The sequence below is a fragment of the Loxodonta africana genome, chromosome 10 (assembly GCF_030014295.1).
Source record: "Loxodonta africana isolate mLoxAfr1 chromosome 10, mLoxAfr1.hap2, whole genome shotgun sequence".
In the NCBI taxonomy this organism is placed as follows: Eukaryota; Metazoa; Chordata; class Mammalia; order Proboscidea; family Elephantidae; genus Loxodonta; species Loxodonta africana.
The window spans coordinates 29141817-29160262 of NC_087351.1; the positions used below are offsets into that span (position 1 = coordinate 29141817).

An 18446-nucleotide genomic window follows, 5' to 3' on the forward strand; every position below is an offset into this window, starting at 1 on the left:
TTTTGATTAGCAGCCTAAACGTTTAACTACTGCACCACCAGGGCTCCAATTTAATGCATAGACTGTAATAAGTTAAGGATGCCTATTATGATTACTAGAATAATTATCCAAGAGTGTACAACTAAAAAGCTAACAGAGGAAAACAAAATAATAATATTACTTGGATAATCCAAACAAGAAAGAAGGAATAAAGGAACAAAAAACAAATAGGACAAATAGAAACGAAATAGCCTGTCAGTAATTAAAGCCTGGAAGCAAAAATTTACTGTTGTCAGTTGTGTGAAGAAAACATATCCTCAGAGAATACAAACAATGTACATCTTGAACATTTTCTAAACTTCATAGTGAAAAAGCATTTTCCTGGAAACAAAAAGAAGTTCTCTGTAAATCCATACAGACATCTCACCATTGCCTTTTTAAGACAATTTTCCTGTTTTTTACTCTAGAGACCAATTTACCCTAAACTATATGAAGATTATGGGTGGAAGAAAGGATGCTACGCCAAGGACTCTTGAGCACAAACCACCCCAAGGGGAGACTGAAAACTTCACAGAAATTTCGAAGATACAACTTTAATTGCACCCCTTGAGAATCTCAACAACACTCTCTACCCATTCCTTCGCATGCACCCGTTTTTGAAATTGCCTCATGACTTCATCCCTCAGTGCTTCCATCAACTCTGCACCAAAAATAACTAATCCATAAAAATCATCTCATGAACTTTCTCTGCTGGGCCAGACAGGAGAAAGATCTGGGTGCCTGTGGTTGACTAAGGTCTTGAGGAAAATACCAAACTGGCGATTAAGGCCCACACCTCAAGGACTGATTGTAGGGCTATGCTTCTTTCCAATAACTATCAGTATTGCCCAATGGAAGTACACTGTTGCTATAACTTTCTTTTTTGAGCTCCTCAGGAAGGGAGGAAAGAAAGGTTCAGTGGTTAGCTTTGTTATTTCCTTGGATTTGGAATAACATCCAAGTGTGCACTAGTGATCAGGAGAACTCTCAAGGCTGAGACCTCTGGGTTTTGATTCCATGGAAGGGATTGAAAACCATCAATGACAGTACCCAGACACAGTGTTTGCTCCCAGCTGTGTCTACACTTAGTCCTATCATGAGGGGTAAGTAACTTTTTTTCCTGTCCAGGCTTCACTGGACTTTTCCTGAGACATCCTCATGGACACTAGCTCCAGTGGGATCACCTTTCACTATTAGTATACTTTTGCAAATTTTTGTGGGTTTTATATTTCTGGACATGTGATGTCATTCACAGTAAACTGTATCACCAGTAATATAATAATCAAATGTAATGAGCTGCTGACTGAGGACCCAATTACTCAGATGTTCCTTAGCTTAACACTCCCATAAACTTTCTTACCTCGTGATTCACAAAGGAATGACTCATTACTCAGAAAATTGATAAATTTCTAATATGATATTAGAAAACTGTTCAGTGTGGTATCTAACTCACCTTTTACACTGCCAATACAGTTAGCAGATTCCTATTTACTCTTATGCATACCCCAGTGAATGTAATGCCCTTCCTTTAATGATTTATTTTCTGCATATTGAATTGGGAACATTAATTTGTTTTCATATCTTCTTCCTTCAATGTCATATCAAGCTGTAAGTTTTTGAGTGCCAGAATATACAAGAAGATAATAAAATAAATCTGAGCAAACTAGAGAGCTGCCTGTAGCTTTGTTACGTGACACACTGGAAGAGGGTAAATTCTTAATCCAGCCTATTAATTTCATTTGAGTTTATTGTTGTTATTTAGGTTTGTAAGTGATTTTTAAGCTAAGCAATTATCCTAAACATTATTACCCCAATTAAGTTGTAATCATGTTTGTTAGTAGCAATATTAATTAATAATCTAACAGCAATGTTTTTTTAGGTCCTCATGTATTGCAAGCACTGTGCTAGGCATGTGTTCAATTCTATTTTCACAAGAGTTCTGCAAGACAGATACCAACTTGCCCAAAATCACACAGTGGCTCATATAGTACTAGAACCCAAATCAATTTGACTTTATCATTTATTTTCCTTTTAGTACATGACATGCCAGGACTGCTGATTTCAGTGTTACTGGATTGAATCAGATGGTGGTACATTGCTTAAGAGTTCAGCTGCTAACCAAAAGGTTGGCAGTTCGAATCCACCAACTGCTCCTTGGAAACTCTATGGGGCAGTTCTAGTTTGTCCTATAGGGTTGCCATGAGTTGGAATTGACTCAGTGGTAATGGGTTCTTGGTCTGGATTGAGTAATCAGTTGTGAACATGTCTCAGCTGTGGTATGTCACCCCATAGATTGCCAGGCTGGGTTTCTTCTTTTTCACCAAATCATATGCTTTCTTCCTAAAAATGTACTCTTTAACCTTCCTAAAAAGCAGTCCATTTTTCTTTGTAAGTTACATGTGTGGCTGCTGTACTCCACTACTGAACCATCCAAACAAAGAGAGCATACTTACATTGATCTCTTAAGTGCTCAAGACATATTTGAGAAACATTTGGGAGGGAAAATCAACAGGATTTGGTAATTAGTTGCACATAGGAGGTAACAGAATTAGAAGGTGCCTTGAATGACTGTCAAGTTTCTGGCTTTAGTAAATGCTGAATGGATTGATGAATGGACAGAAGAACCATTCACCAAGAAGCAAGTACAGAGGAGGAGCACTTAGGAAGAAAAAGATGGAATAAGGAGAAGGACTGAGCAGAATGTCAATTATAGGGTTGAAAATATACAACAGAGTAAATGAATGGAGAGGCTTACATTTAGAACGGACCCTAAAGGATGATAGGGATATGAGGCAAGGTGGGATTACTGGGCCCCAAGGTGGGATTAGTAGCCCTGCTGACAATTTGGTCAGAGTCACACAAGATTCTACCCAATGATGTTCAGATTGGAAACTCAGCAATGGCAATGTTCAGAAACTCAGGTTTTTGATGACAGGATAGCAAGTCTGAAACTCATTAATCCATTCATTCATTCATTTAATAAATGCCTACTGGACACCAGAAACTGAGTCAACTGAGAATATAAAGATAAATTTAACACCATCCGTGAATTAAAGGAGCTTTCAGCCTAGCCAGAAAAACATAAACATACAATTTAGTCATTACGTCACATGCCCCAGTGGATATATTATAACATGCTGTGGAAAATACCACCCGAATGAACCTCAGTGGTCTGGGGTGCAGGCTTCAAACCTGTAGATGTCTGGCAACAGAGTGGTTCAATTCTGCCTTTCAGGCAACTGGTATCCTGCTTTTTAGGAGCCCTGGTGGTGCAGTGTTAAAGAGCTCGACTGCTAACCAAAAGATTGGCAGTTCAAATCCACAAGCTGCTCCTTGGAAACTCTATGGGGCAGTTCTACTCTGTCTTGTAGGGTCTCTATGCGTTGGAACCGAATCGACAGAACCTAACAACAACATGGAAATATAGAGAGAATTCATCTTATATGTAGTAGGGTTTTGTCTGACTAGCTTCAGTATATGATAGGCATCAAAAGCATATCTATCATATTCATCATCAAAAACTAGGGCATGCTACGCTGACTAACCATTAAATATTCTAATAATCTTACATCTATTTTATAGGTCAAGCATAAATCTATCACTAGGGGTTGATTCAATTTATAGAATAAAAGACAATGCAGTGATTGAATCAATGGGGTAGAGCCATGTATTTTTACATGGAGAGAAGTCTAAAAAGTATTAAGTTAAAAAAAAAAGGTTATAAAACAATGTATTTTGAAGATCTCTTTTTAACGTTTTTTAAAGAATAGAGGAACGCAATACTCCAAAGAGTTAAAATTGTCTTCTCTGGAAAGTGAGATCATTTCTCATTTTTCTTTGTCTGTTTCCACATTTTTTATGCGCTTAGTAATTAAAAATAGGGATTCTATTTTAGAAAAGTAAATTTTTAAATACTGTGGTGTTAATAAACTAAAATCACAAAGCATAAGCACTTTAGATTATATGAAATTTTGTGCCAAATAATGTATTTTTTTTTTATCATGTGCAATATCTGGATAGCACAAGAATGATTACTCGTAAGTAACCAAACTTTTTTTTTAACCAAACTATATTTTTTTAAAGAAATTGTTTCAAATGACATTTATGATAAAATTATTTAAACACCATATTTGTTTAGGGTTGCAGAGGTTCCGCTGATAAATTAGAGGGGTTTAAAATAAAAGCTTGAAGTAAAGCAAGTTCAAGGAATGTTCTGTGGTAACTATTAGCTCTCTACTCTCCAGGAAAATATTCCTACAAACTTTCATTTTGGCTTCTGAGTTAAGACTTATAATTCGCTGATATGTTACAAGAGAAAATTATTCTGATGTGAACTAGACACAGAAACAAGTGTATAATGGACATTCACAGTTCAGGTTAACTGAGAAGTATGTCAAATACTTTCCATTGGGTGAGAGATGTCAGAACATAGTCATTTCAGTCCTAATAAAAAGTAACTTGGACTAAGAGTGGGCCTATTAAAATAAATAACTATGGGTGTAAAAAAGAAACACAAACTGATAGTCACTTGGCTGCCCTTCAAAGAGGTGAGAGAGGGTGATGTTTCTGAGTTTTTGAAATTTCAAACAGGAGAATTTTTTTTTTTAATCTAACACATTGATGAAGTCCATATAATACAAAGTTTCTATTGCTACGAACCCAATTTTATTGAAATTTAGAATCACTAATATTGATTGGTGGCTTTTAAGGAAGAGTTAGGAGTCAGTGGATAGCTTATTCCAAACTAACTGCCAAATGGCCAACATAGGTGCCATGCATAGGTTTCCTACAGTTTCTCAGGAAGAAAAACAACTTGTATAATGCTGTTTTCTGTCTTCTCTGCAGCCCTGGGATTCATGAACAATTCAGAGAAAAGCACTGTGACTGAGTTTGTCCTCCTAGGCTTCCCTGGTGGCCAGGAGATGCAAATTTTCCTCTTCTCATTGTTCTTTGGGGTCTACATATTTACCATGATGGGAAATGGCAGCATTGTCTGTGCTGTGAGGTGGGACCAACGACTCCACACCCCAATGTATATTCTCCTGGGGAACTTTGCTTTCCTTGAAATCTGGTACATTAGCTCCACTGTGCCCAATATGCTGGCCAATTTCCTCTCAGAAACAAAAACCATCTCTTTTGTTGGCTGTTTCCTGCAGTTCTATTTTTTTACTTCCCTTGCTACAACTGAAACATATCTCCTCTGTGTCATGGCATATGATCGGTACCTCGCCATCTGCCGCCCATTGCACTACCCAACCATCATGACCCTACAACTCTGCTATATCTTGATGTTTCTTTGCTGGCTTTTTGGGTTCCTTAGTTACTCAGTCTCCACAATACAACTCTCCCAATTGTCTTTCTGTGGGCCCAACATCATTGATCACTTTCTGTGTGACATGGACCCACTGATGTCTCTGTCCTGTGCTCCAGCTCCTATCACTGAGATTGTCTTCTATATCCTGAGCTCCCTCATTATCATCCTCACCCTTCTACACATCCTTGGTTCTTATATCCTTTTACTGATAGCTGTATTAAGAGTCCCTTCAGCAGCTGGCCGACGAAAAGCTTTTTCCACCTGTGGATCGCATCTGACGGTGGTGTGTTTATTCTTTGGGGCCCTCTTGGCAATGTACGTGAGCCCCACATCTGAAAACCCAGCAGAACTTCAGAAGATTATTACTTTGTTCTATTCTGTGGTCACTCCCTTCTTAAATCCTCTGATTTACAGCTTACGTAACAAAGAGATGAAGGCCGCACTGAAGAAAGTCTTGAGGATAGAACGAGCGTAATCTATGTGAGACCAAGCAGACCACTGTCCACACGTAAAGGATCACTTAAGAAAGACTTGATTTCAGCTGCCAGTGCACACTTTAAAGAAGACATTTTCTCAGTGGGGCCCTTCGTCGATTTATTCTTCAGCTAACCAGGAAGAACTATATTATAATTAACTTAATTGTAACAACTATATTTTCAACATGGGTAATCCTGGTAGATATAAGGTCATTACATCTGTGGTATTTCTCAATGTTTTAGGTTTGACTACCGGAGGGGTTGGGTGTAGAAGGTCAGAGAGCTGTTATCCCAGGTGGATCATCATTGGTGTACTCAAGGCATTTCTGAATATAGTCTAATATTTTACAAAGTGAATACGGAATAAATTTTAATGCCTAATGACTACAGAACTAAAGGATTTCATAACAGAACAACTTTCTAATTTCCTTGGTTCTTGATGGTTGAGAGTCTCCCAGACTACGGACAAACTGAAAGTTTCATGCTTAAATAAGTAGTAAATGTTTTGACATTAGATAAAGTAGTAGTCATTCTTTCACTGGGCAACAAATACTACTGGGCAACTACTATGTCCAGACACTCTTCTAAGCACTAGAGAGACACTACAACCAAAATGGCCAAAAACTACTACCCACATGGAGTTTACATTCTAGTTGGGGAAAGAAAAACAGTAAATAAGTAAAATATATAGCATGTCAGAGAGAGAGGTAAGTGCTATGGAGAAAGGGGAAAGAGGATAGGGAGCATAGGAGAGAAGGTTGAAATTTTAAATAGGGTGGTCAGGAAAGGCCACCCTGAGAAGTCAAGATTTAAGCAAAAACTTGAAGGAGGTGAGGGAGGGAGCCATGTAGACAGCTGAGGAAAGAGTATTTCCTGCATGCAGGAAAGTAAGTTCTCTACAAAATTCTGAGGCAGGAGTGTGTTCAAGTAACACCAAGGAAGATGGTTTCACAGTAGAGAGAATAAGGGAAAGACCAATGGAGATCAAGTCAGAGAGTGACCAGGGAGGCAAATCGTTCAGGACATTATAAGTCATTTTAAGAACTTTTATTTCTGCATGAGATGAGAAGCCTTTGGTAAGTTTTGAGCAACAGAGTAACATAATCATATTAACATTACAAATGTTCAACTCCTTGGATGTATTGTTGATAGTAGACTGCAGGTTGGAGGTTATGTGAGATTGAACCTGAGATGAAACCCATGTAGGATCTTAAGGACCCCATTATACTATTATTTCTACTGTAAAAATGACTAAGTCCTAATGTCCTGCTAGCAAGATTAGATAAAATAGCAACTTTCATTGATAATGAACATGATGTAATAATTTTACAATTTGAATCATTCTAGTTTGAGTCAACTAAAACTGCGCCATGAAATGGGGTTATTATGAAGGACTACAAAAGGAAAATTGGTATGAACAAAGCTTTCATGTATATATGGCTCACATTCTACTCCTTAATACCTAAGCAATACATTTGATCGAAGATCCTCTCCTTCATGATTTTCCTCTTTTTTTTTTACATCATGTGATCCACATACATAGAGGTTTCTGATTATGATGAATTGTACTGTTGAAACATCCTGGATAACTCTAACTGGTAACTTGTTGCTGTTGAGTTGATCCAACTGATGGCGACTCCATGCATTACACAGTAGAAATCCTCCATAGGGTTCTCTTAGCTGCAATCTATAGGTAAGCAGGTCATCAGACCTTTCCTCCATGGTTCTGGTAGTGGCTGTGAACCACCAAACTTTAGGTTAGTATAAAAACAAAAGCCCAAACCCATTGCTGTCGAGTTGATTCCAACTCATAGCCAGAGCAGAACTGCCCTATAGGGTTTTCAGGGAGTGGTTGGTGGATTGCAACTGCCAACCTTTTGGTTAGCAGCTGAGTTCTTAACCACTGCTCCATAGTAGCCAATCACAAACTGCTTGCACCACCCAGGGATCCAGGACTCTGACCTAGAAGTTGAGTAATTTTTCCTGAACACTATGCCTGCTTTTCAAGAAACTGTCAGCTAATGGAGGGTGAAGCCAGGCAGAGTAGCTTAGGCTAAAGCATCACCTTAAATGTAAAAGTGAGATATAAATTTATAATACAGTTGATTTTGCTTTTTTCCAAAAAAAAAAAAAAAACTCTGTGTTAGAACAGTAGTTTGAATAGCATTTAAATAGCAATACAGTAAGTGAAGAAGTTCTACCCTGTGATTCTACATGTCTTGCATATCTATGTCCTGCATAGATAATGACAAAAGAGGGGGAGAGAGCCCACTCAGCAAAATTGTGATACTTTGGAAATGTTTTCTTTAGTATATCCAGCATCTCTCCCTCATTCTATTCTTTTCTTTTTAAAATACATGTATTTTATAATAGTCAATAAGTAGAAAATTCAGATTATTTTACTCTAAATCACTTTTACCCTTCCGCTCCCCCCCCCCCCCATTGTACCATGTAGGGAGTCGCTTTGTTGTACAAATGGTTAACACACTTGTTTGGAGGTCAACTGCTGTGGAAAATGGTATGGTGCTTCCTTAAAAGACTAGAAATAGAAATACCATACAATCCAGCAATCCCATTCCTAGGAATATATCCTAGAGAATATAAGAGCCATCATGCAAATAGGCATATGCATACCCATGTTCGTTGCATCATGATTCACAATAGCAAAATGATGGAAACAACTTAACGCCCATCAATAGATGAACGGATAAACAAATGATAATACATATATAAAACAGAACACTATATAATGATAAACAACAATGAATCCGTGAAATATCTCACAACATGGACAAATCTGGAGAGTACTATGCTCAGTGAAATAAGTCAATCAAGGAAGGACAAATAGTGTATGAGACCACTATCATAAAACCTCAGGAAAGGTTTACACACAGAAAAAAAACAATCTTTGATGGTTAAGAGGAAGGGGAGGGTTGGGGATGGAAAATAACTAACTAGATAGTTGTTGTTGGGTGCCTCCCAGTCAGTTCCAACTCACAGCAACCCTATGTACCACACTGCCCAGCCCTGCGCCATGCTCACAATCTTTGTTATGCTTGAGGCCATTGTTGCAGCCACTGTGTCAATCCATCTTGTTGGGGGTCTTCCTCTTTTCCGCTGACTCTCTACTTTACCAAGAATAGTGTCCTTCTCCAGGGACTGATCCCTCCTGACAACATGTCCAAAGTATGTAAGACACTGTCTCACCATGCTTGCTTCCAAGGAGTATTTTAGTTGTACTTCTTCTATGACAAATTTGTTTGTTCTTTGGGAGTCCATGGTATATTCAATATTCTTCTCCAACACCACAACTCAAAGGCGTCAATTCTTCTTCAGTCTTCCTTATTCATTGTTCAGATTTCACATGCATAGAATGCTTTTGAAAATACCATGGCTTGGGTCAAGCACACCTTAGTCTTCAAGGTGACATCTTTGCTTTTCTACATTTTAAAGAGGTACTTTGCAGTGGATTTACCCAGTGCAATAGGTCTTTTGAGTCTTGACTGCTGCTTCCATGGGCGTTGGTTGTGGATCCAAGTAAAATGAAATCCTTCACAACCTCAATCTTTTCTCCACTTATCATGATGTTATTGGTCCAGTTCTGAGGGTTTTTGTTTTCTTTATGTTGAGGTGTAATACCTACTGAAGGCTACGGCCTTTGATTTTCATCAGTAAGTGCCTCAAGTCCTCTTCACTTTCAGCAAGCAAAGTTGTGTCATCTGCATAACTCAGGTTGTTAATGAGTCTTCCTTCAATTCTGATGCCGCATCCTTCTTCATATAGTCCAGCTTCTCGTATTATTTGCTCAGCATACAGGTTCAATAGGTGTGGTGAAAGGATACAACCCGATGCACACCTTTCCTGACTTTAAACCACACAGTATTATCTTGTTCTGTCTAAACAACTGTGTCTTGATCTATGTACAGATTCCTCATGAGCTCTGTTAAGTGTTCTGGAATTCCCAGTCTTCACAATTTGTTACGATCCACCCAGTTAAATGACTTTGTGTAATCAGTAAAACACAGGTAAACATCCTTCTGGTATTCTCTGCTTTCAACCAGGATCCATCTGACACCAGCATTGATATTCCTGGTTCCACATACTCTTCTGAACCCAGCCTGAATTTCTGGCAGTTCCCTGTTGATATACTGCTACAGCAGCTTTTGAATGATGTTCAGCAAAATTTTGCTTCCGTGTAATATTAATGATATTGTTTGATAATTTTCACATTTGGTTGGATACCTTTCTTGGGAACAGGCATAAATGTGGATCTCTTCCATTTGGTTGGCCAGGTAATTGTTTTCCAAATTTGTTGGCATAGACAAATAAGCACTTCCAACACTACATTCATTTGCTGAAACTACTCAATTGGTATTCTGTCAATTCTTAAAGCCTTGTTTTTTGCCAATGCCTTCAGTTCAGCTTGGACTTCTTCCGTCAGTACCGTTGGTTCCTGATCATATGCTACCTCCTGAAATGGTTGAACATGATCCAAGAACTAGATAGTAGACAAGTGTAAACCCTGATAAAGGAAAAGAGTATACAATATATGGGAAATCAATACAATTTGACCAAGGCAAAGCCATAGAAACTTCCTAGGCACAAGCAAACACCATGAGGGACTGAGTTACTGGGGCTGAGGGCTGGGGACCATGGTCTCTGGGGATATCTAGCTCAATAGGCATAACATAGTTCATAAAGGAAATATTCTACATTCAACATTTGTGAGTAGCATCTGGGGTCTTAAAAGCTTGCAAGTGGCCATCTAAGACACATCTCTTGGTCCCATCCCATCCAGAGCAAGGGAGCATGAAGAAAACCAAAGACATAAAGGAAATATTAGTCCAAAAGACTAATGGGCCACATGAACCACAGCCTCACCTCCCTGAACGCAGAACAACTAGACTGTGCACAACTACAACCATGGACTGCTCTGACAAGAATCACAATACAGGGTCCCAAACAGAGCTGGAGAAAAATGTAGAACAGAATTCAAATTCACCAAAAAAAAAAGAAAGCCGAGACTCACTGGTTTGACAGAGACTAGAGGAACTCTTAAGACTATAGACCCCAGACACCCTTTTAAATCAGAGCTGAAGCCAGATGGTATAGTTTTATAAAATAAACAATAACACATGTAAGGAAAGGGCTTCTTATTTTAATCGTGTACACAAGACCAAATGGGCAATACTTGCCCAAAAGCAAAGATGAGAAGGCGGGAAGGACAGGAAAAATGGATGGATGGAAACCGGAAAAGATGGGGGTGGGGGAAGTGCTGACATATCACGGGAGTTGCAATCAATGTCACAAAACAATTTGTGTAGGAATTGTTGAATGAGAAACTAATTTGCTCTGTGGACTTTCACCTAAAGCACACACACACACAAAAAAAGGCATTTCGAATCCACCCAAAGTCAGGTTGGAAGACACATCTACTTCAGAAAAAATCAGCCCTTGAAAACCCTGTGGAGCAGAGCACAGTTCTAAAATGAGACACATGGGATGGCCATTAGTCAGAATCGACTCTGGGGTAACTAGTTTGGATTTGGTTTATACAATGTAGACTTGTTTTCCTCTTTCACAGATGTTTCTAAAGTAATGTTTTAGAAGTTTTTAAAAATTTTATTGCATTTTAGGTGAAAGTTTACAGCACAAATTCGTTTCTCATTCAAAAATTTGGGCACAAATTGTTTTGTGACATTGGTTGCAATCCCCACAATGTGTCAGCACTCTCCCTCTTTCCCTTTCCACACCATTCATCCAGTTTTCCTATCCCTTCCTGCCTTCGTACCTGCTTTTGGGCAGGTGTTGCCCATTTAGTCTCCCGTACTTGATTAAACCAAGAAGCACGCTCCTCACCTGTGTTGTTTTATAGGCCTGTCCAATCTTTGACTGAAAGGTGGACTTTGGGAGTGGCTTCCGTTCTGAGTTAGCAGGGTGTCTGAGGGCCACGTTCTTGGGGGTTTCTCCAGTCTCTGCCAGGCCAGTAAGTCTGGTCCTTTTGTGTGTGTGTGTGTGTGTGTGTGTGTGTGTGTTTGAATTTTGCTCTACATTTTTCTCCTGTGCTGTCTGGGACCCTCCAATGTGATCTCTATCATAGTGGTTGGTGGTGGTAGACAGGCACCATCCAGTTCCTCTGGGCTTAGGCTGGTGGAGGTTATGTTTCATGTGGTCCCTGAGTCCTTTGGACTAATATTTCCCTTGTGTCTTTGGTTTTCTTCATTCTCTTTTGCTCTCAACATGGTGGAACAAATAGATGTATTTTAGACAGCCATGGGCAAGCTTCAAAACTCCAGTTGCTACTCACAAAAGTTGGATGTAGAACATTTTCTTTATGAACTATATTATATCAATTGAGCATGATCCCCAGACCTTGGCCCCAGTAACTAGGTCCTTCAAGTTGTTTGGATTGTCTAGGAAGCTTCTATGACGTTCCCTTGGCCAAGTGGTGCTGACTTCCCCTATTATGTGTACTGTACTGTCTTACCCTTCACCAGAATTAACACTTGTGTTAATTGTGTTTCTCCTCTCCGCCCTTCCTCTCCCTCATAAACCTGAGAGATTGTTTTTTACTACGTGTAAAACATTTGTTGGAGTTTTATGATAGTGGTCTCATGCAATATTTGTCCTTTCGTGATTGATTTCTTTCACTCAGCGTAATATCCTTCAGATTCATCCATGTTTTAGATGTTTCGATGATTCACTGTTGTTTACTTATGTGCAGTATCCCATTATGCGTATGCACCATAATTTGTTTATCCATTCATCTGTTGATCAGCACTTGGATTGTTTTCATTCTTTTGCTATTGTGAAAAATGCTGCATTGGACATAAGTGTGCATATGTCTATTCTTTTGATAGCTCTTATTTCTCTAGGATATATTCCTAGGAGTGGGATTACTGGATTATGTGGTATTTCTATTTCCAACTTTTAAGGAGGTGCCATATCATTTTCCATAGTGATTGTACCTTTTACTTTCCCACCAGCAGTACATAAGAGTTCCAGTCTCCCTGAAACCCCTCCAACATTTCTTATTTTGGGGTTGATTTTGTTTTTGTTTTTTTGATTAGTGCCAGTTATGTCACGGTGAGATGGTAGCTGATTGCTGTTTTGATTTGCATTATCTAATGGCTAATGACATAGTGGTTAAGAACTACCTCTGCTAACAAAAAGGTCATCAGATCGAGCCCACCAGGCACTCCTTGGAAACTCCATGGGGCAGGTCTAGTGTGTCCTAGAGGGTTACTATGAGTCCGAATGGACTTGATGGCAAAGGGTTTTTTTTTTTTAATGGCTAATGTTCATGAACGTTTCCTCATGTATCTGTGAGTCTCTTGAATGCCATCTTTGGTGAAGTATCTGTTCATATCCTTTGCCTGTTTTTTAATTGGATTATTTGTGGTTTTTTATTGAGGTATTGAAGTATTCTATAGAGTTTAAGATTAGACTCTTGTTGAACGTGTTGTAGCCAAATATTTTTTCCCAGTCTGTTTGTTCTTTTTTTACTCTTTTGGTGAAGTCTTTTGATGAAGATAAGTGTTTAATTTTTAGGAGCTTCAGGTTATCTTGTTTTTCTTCTAGTGTTTGTGCATTGTTATGGTTTGTATTGTATATATGCCATGAACTAGGGCCCCTAGCATTGTCCCTATTTTTTCTCCCATGAACTTTATCATTTTAGGTTTTATATTTAGGTCTTTGATCCATTTTGAGTTAGTTTTTGTCCCTCATTCTATTCTTGTTTCCCCACCCTACCCTCTAGTTCCTGGTTCCTTCTCTATTACAAATTCAGAAAGAACTTTCTATCATCATTTGTAAGTTTTCCTAGAAGTCTTTCATGACGATGTGTCTACTCTCTTGGGTATTTATATTTTTTAAATTCTTATTTCTAGATGTCAAATAAAAAAAGGTGTTTCTTCTTAAAGGAATTTATATATTTTACCTGCCCTTGAGAATATATTTTTGGGGAGGGGGAAAAGCTAGGGAGCTTAGTTGCCCCAGAGGAATGGAAATTTCTCCAAGCCCTAGGGAAGGAAATTCTAGTTTAGGAATGATGTTTCCATGACAGTCTTGAGAGAGAAAATGGGAATTTGGAAATCAATCCTTGAAACTCTTGAACTACATGTAATCAATTATTATTACATAATAATAATTATTATTACATAATAATTGATAAAACATTTATATTCATTATTTCATTTCACACCCATATCCCATATCTGCCCTATGGGGCATGCAGGAAAAGTGAGTATGTATTTCATACTTGAAGAAACTGGAGCTCACCACGCTGTTACATTTAATAAGTAAAAATGCTCAGATTAGAACTCAAATTACCTGTGTCCCAGTTTTCTTTCCATTACCCCACCTTCTCTTTAGATTCAACCCTGCTCTCACCCAGTGTTCCTCTTTATCCCAGGGCACCCACACTCATAAAATGTCTGAATAATCTTTTTCACCATTTTCTTGCCTATCCTAGGCCTCTTTCAAAAGCCTCTCCTGTTGATTAAATCCAACCCTGCTTTTCCAGACCTAGATCTTAGCCCCACACTCACCATCACGTGTACCTCAGCTCCAAGTGCCTATTATCCCTACAAATATCATTCTTATTCCTTTGACAAGATACCCTCAATTGATTCCTGACCCTACTGACTCCAATGCTCTATCTTCTATCACAATGGTTGTCAAACTTTGGTGTGCACCACAAACACTGGAAAGCTTGTGAACACAGATTGCTGGGCCCCACACTCAGAGTTTCTGATCAGTACGTCAGGATGGGGCCTGAAAATGTGCATTTCTAACAAGTTGTCAACTGATGCTAATACTGCTGGTGCTGGTGCAGAGACTACATTTTGAGAAAACTTACGCTTTCTCATCCTCACTTCTAAACTTAGACATGGTCTGTACTTGAGCTCTTGCTATATTTGAATTCATCTTTCTCTTACGTCGTCAGGTTCTCTGCCTCGTGTTTTTTTGTCCTCCTTCAACTGATATCACTGAAAGAATTCATACTTCCCACCTCTGAGCCATTCACAGTGCCAAACTTCCATTTTCAGTAATATTATGTCACGTCAACCAACACCCCTTCAAATTTGCATTTATAGAAGTCTATCTTTTTTCAAACAAATGCTTTCAAACTGCATTTAAAATTGACAAAGGAGATATTTTATATTGAATGTAACAAATTAAATTATGTATAGACAAAGATTTTTTTAATGTAATTGCTTACTGGTTAGTTACCAAGACTGAAATAAGTCTATTTTTGAGAGATCAAACACACACTCACACTATAATCTTTCCTCTCCCATCAACCACGACTCCCCACCTCCACCCCAACTCTCCACCTCCCACCCCAACTCTCCCCCTCCCACTCTCTCCACCTTGCCCCTTCTCCCTGTAGATTCAATCCTTAGAAGATGGTGTCCCCACTAAGGAAGTTTCCCTGGCCTCTCTGGATAATTATCCTGACCTCTGTGTATCGCTAGTCCAGCCCCTGGGGCAAATTTACACAAATATAGATCAGATTAGAGGCAAGCACAGGGAGTGATACCTCCCAAGGAGCACACTGGGGAACTATGGGTCCTTGCAGGAGAGATTTGACCTGAAAAATAAATTTCATTTTGTTCAGAGTACTAAAGGCTCTTTACATTGTAAGGAAACAAGTCTCTGGAGCCACAAATAATGTTTTCCGTTCCTGACTCAGTTTTTAGGTCATGTTAATAAGGAGAGTCTTGTGGCTGGAGTTTCTCTCACAACTTCCTCTTGGAACCAGAAACGCCACCAGGTACGTAAGGAAGGTCACGCATCAGTGTATCACCGCTCCTGTGCGCCACTGCTGTCAGAGCCTAAGAGCATGCTCGTCCTTCTGTAAATCCACTGAGTCTTCATTCCTTTGTTCCTTATAGGATCCTACAGTTCTCTTCTCCCAAGACACTCCTGAAGAGTGCTCACAGTGATATAGCCACATTTAAGCCTCACAAGGTACCACAGTGTGCCCACCATGCAGCTCACTTAGGGAAAATGCTGCTCAGATGTCTTGGGTATTATTTTTTGGCCACTAAATTTCCTTCCATTAGAATGTAGTCTGAACCTGGTAACCAGACCAATTGCCATGGAGTCAATCCAACTCATGGTGACCCCATGTGTGTCAGAGTAGAACTGTACTCCATAGGGTTTTCATTGGCTGATTTTTCAGAAAAAAATGACCAGGCCTTTCTTTCAAGGTGCCTCTGGGTGGTCTTGTTCCTCCAACCTTTCAACCAGCATCCAAGTGCATTAACTCTTTGTACCACCCAGAGAATCTGGTAGGGCCTTGTTTTTAATATTGGTGCAATGTAGTTTTCATTAATGGATTATCCTTCATCAAGAGCAATTAAAGCAGGTCATTCTTATATTTTTCAAGTTGTTGTCAAGTGGCAAGGGGAAACTGAGAGAGAAGTAGCCCAGCAGACTCTCTGGTCCTTTAAATTTATCATAATACATAAATATTAAAGGAAGAAGAAGCTTTTCACTAATAACTTAAGAAGTGAATGCTCTTTGCTGGTCAAATGGCTTAAATTCTCAGCAAATGGTTGGTTATCAGGGAAGGTTTGGTTCCCTTTCTAGTTCATTCAGGATGGATTGCCCAGGCTCTGTGTTCCTCCCCTTCTCTGCAGCTGCCCATTTGTACGAACACTTTGGGTGAATAGAAAGATAAATGAAGCAAATTTACTTTTCCCTTTAAGCTATCAATAGACGTACTTTGGAGCTAGAGGAAGTAGAAACATACCCAGTAAGATTTCGAATTATCTGTGAAGTTCATTTATCCACCTGATCCATCTTTCTCTGGCCGTGTATTCCATAGATAACTGAGATTTCACTGCAGCACAAATCATGTCGACAAAATCTCAGATGTTATGAAGTCAAATCACGAGCTGGGAGTCAAGACTTACAAGATCTGGTTCCAGTCCAGGGACCATGAGTTGGGATGATATTTCTGTTCTTAATGCCAAAATCTGCCAGGCCTGTGACTAAGGTAAGTTAATTTGTGTATCATATTTCTGCGTATTGTCTCAAAAAGTCCAAAATGTCCATGTTTGGATGCACAGGTGTGCTAAATTATAATTGCCCCCTTACCATCTCCCTATCTGCTAATGGACATAATAGCTACTAATGAACGTAAAGTAACATATGTCCTTTAGGGGGAGATTGTTGCCCCCCGAAGAAACCCAGAACTCTGTTAAACTCTCTTAGTGCAGTAAAGGAGGAAGGACTATTCTCTGGCACCAGTAAATCTAGCCCACTCTGAACAGGGGCAATAAATGATGTCCATTGCCCACACAGGGTCTTCCGCTATTTTTTTTTTCACCTTTTACCTTTTATTACCCCCTCTTTTGTTTCCCCTTACCCTAATTATTCTCTCTACATGTTATTTGGCACATAGACATGTCCATCTGATTAGTATTTAATCCTGAGGGAGAGGAACTTAGGAGTTATCTTCCCAAGACGTGAACTGGGGCACGCATGGATACGATCTAACCCTGTAGATGAGAGCCTAACTTCAGAGACCATAGCCTGGTGATGATGTGTGCTGTTCTACTCATCCCTGCCCTGTTTATCCTGTGAGTAATAAATGCCTCTTGATCATGCCATTAGAAGTGTCTGGTCTGTGCTCTGCTCCAGACAGCCCTCCACTAAGAAACTGTGAATATAGTGACATTGCACCCCTGTTATGCCAAGTAAAGCTTGTTATCATGCCACCCTCACTACATATGTTTATCTAAATTGCTTCTAACTGGAGTAAATATTGTTTTCCAGGTCCGCAGCATACTGTGGGGCATGCATGAAACACACTGCTCCAGGAAGCCCCATTCACGTGGACACACAACTGTACAGATGCAGGTGGCAGCACTGATTTTTTCCACAAATCATAAGTTCCAAAGGGGAAGACATTTTATTTTTTATGTTCATCATTGTGCCCAAGAACTTAGCACACCGCTAGGAGCCTAACAGTGACAAAAGCATTTGTTAAATGTCTGAATTAATAGGTAAATGGAGGAAATTCTGAAATCTACATTTGGCATTCAATTTTTTTTTTTTATTATCAGAAGCCCAGTACCTATGTTCCCAGCCAAAAATGACAGCATGTGGTCTGACAAATATAAGCATAGTTGTAGGAAGTATATTGGAAATTATCTCTCTGCTAGAAATTTTGGTGCACAGGTCATGACGATTACAGCCCAGTGAATGAAATCTCTCAGACAGAATTTACATTTTCACAAAAATCACGTTTATTAAAGATAATATTTTTCATCGTTCTAAATACAAATGTTAATGCAAATATCCGAAATAACCTTGGCCATAAGACATTTATCCTTCTGGGTTTGCTCCAGCTTTTATCAAGTGCTAAGAAGCAGGTCCCTTGCTCTCTGCAGATGGTACAAATGGCATAAGGATGGTTATCGGTGAGTATCTTAACAATGACCTAAATAAATAATATGGTCATTTATTCTAGTTTTAAAGTCAGTGTATGGCTGAACTTAAAATATGGGTGCTGACTTACCTAGTAAAACATTCTGAGTTTTAGCTGGCAAAGTTTAGGACACAGAAATCAACTGGGACCAATAATTTCAAGAACTTTGCTAGCAAAATATCCAGATTTATGC

General features: G+C 39.1%; 1 protein-coding gene and 1 non-coding gene across 2 annotated transcripts; both read left to right on the forward strand.

Moving 5' to 3' along the window:
* The first annotated feature begins 3169 nt into the window (after nt 1–3169).
* On the forward strand, nt 3170–3256 carry TRNASTOP-UCA (transfer RNA opal suppressor (anticodon UCA)). The gene has a single exon. It is a non-coding gene; the product is annotated as a tRNA-Sec (tRNA).
* A 909-nt stretch (nt 3257–4165) lies between these two features.
* On the forward strand, nt 4166–5906 carry LOC100661104 (olfactory receptor 11H4-like). Its single transcript, XM_064291928.1, has one exon. It carries the CDS (start codon nt 4839–4841, stop codon nt 5805–5807), a length of 969 nt encoding a protein of 322 aa, XP_064147998.1. The 5' UTR covers nt 4166–4838; the 3' UTR covers nt 5808–5906.
* The last annotated feature ends 12540 nt before the right edge of the window (nt 5907–18446 follow it).

Bases quoted from the DNA above. Each gene is read 5' to 3' on its own strand.
- LOC100661104 (XM_064291928.1), top strand. From the start codon at position 4,839: ATGCTGTTTTCTGTCTTCTCTGCAGCCCTGGGATTCATGAACAATTCA.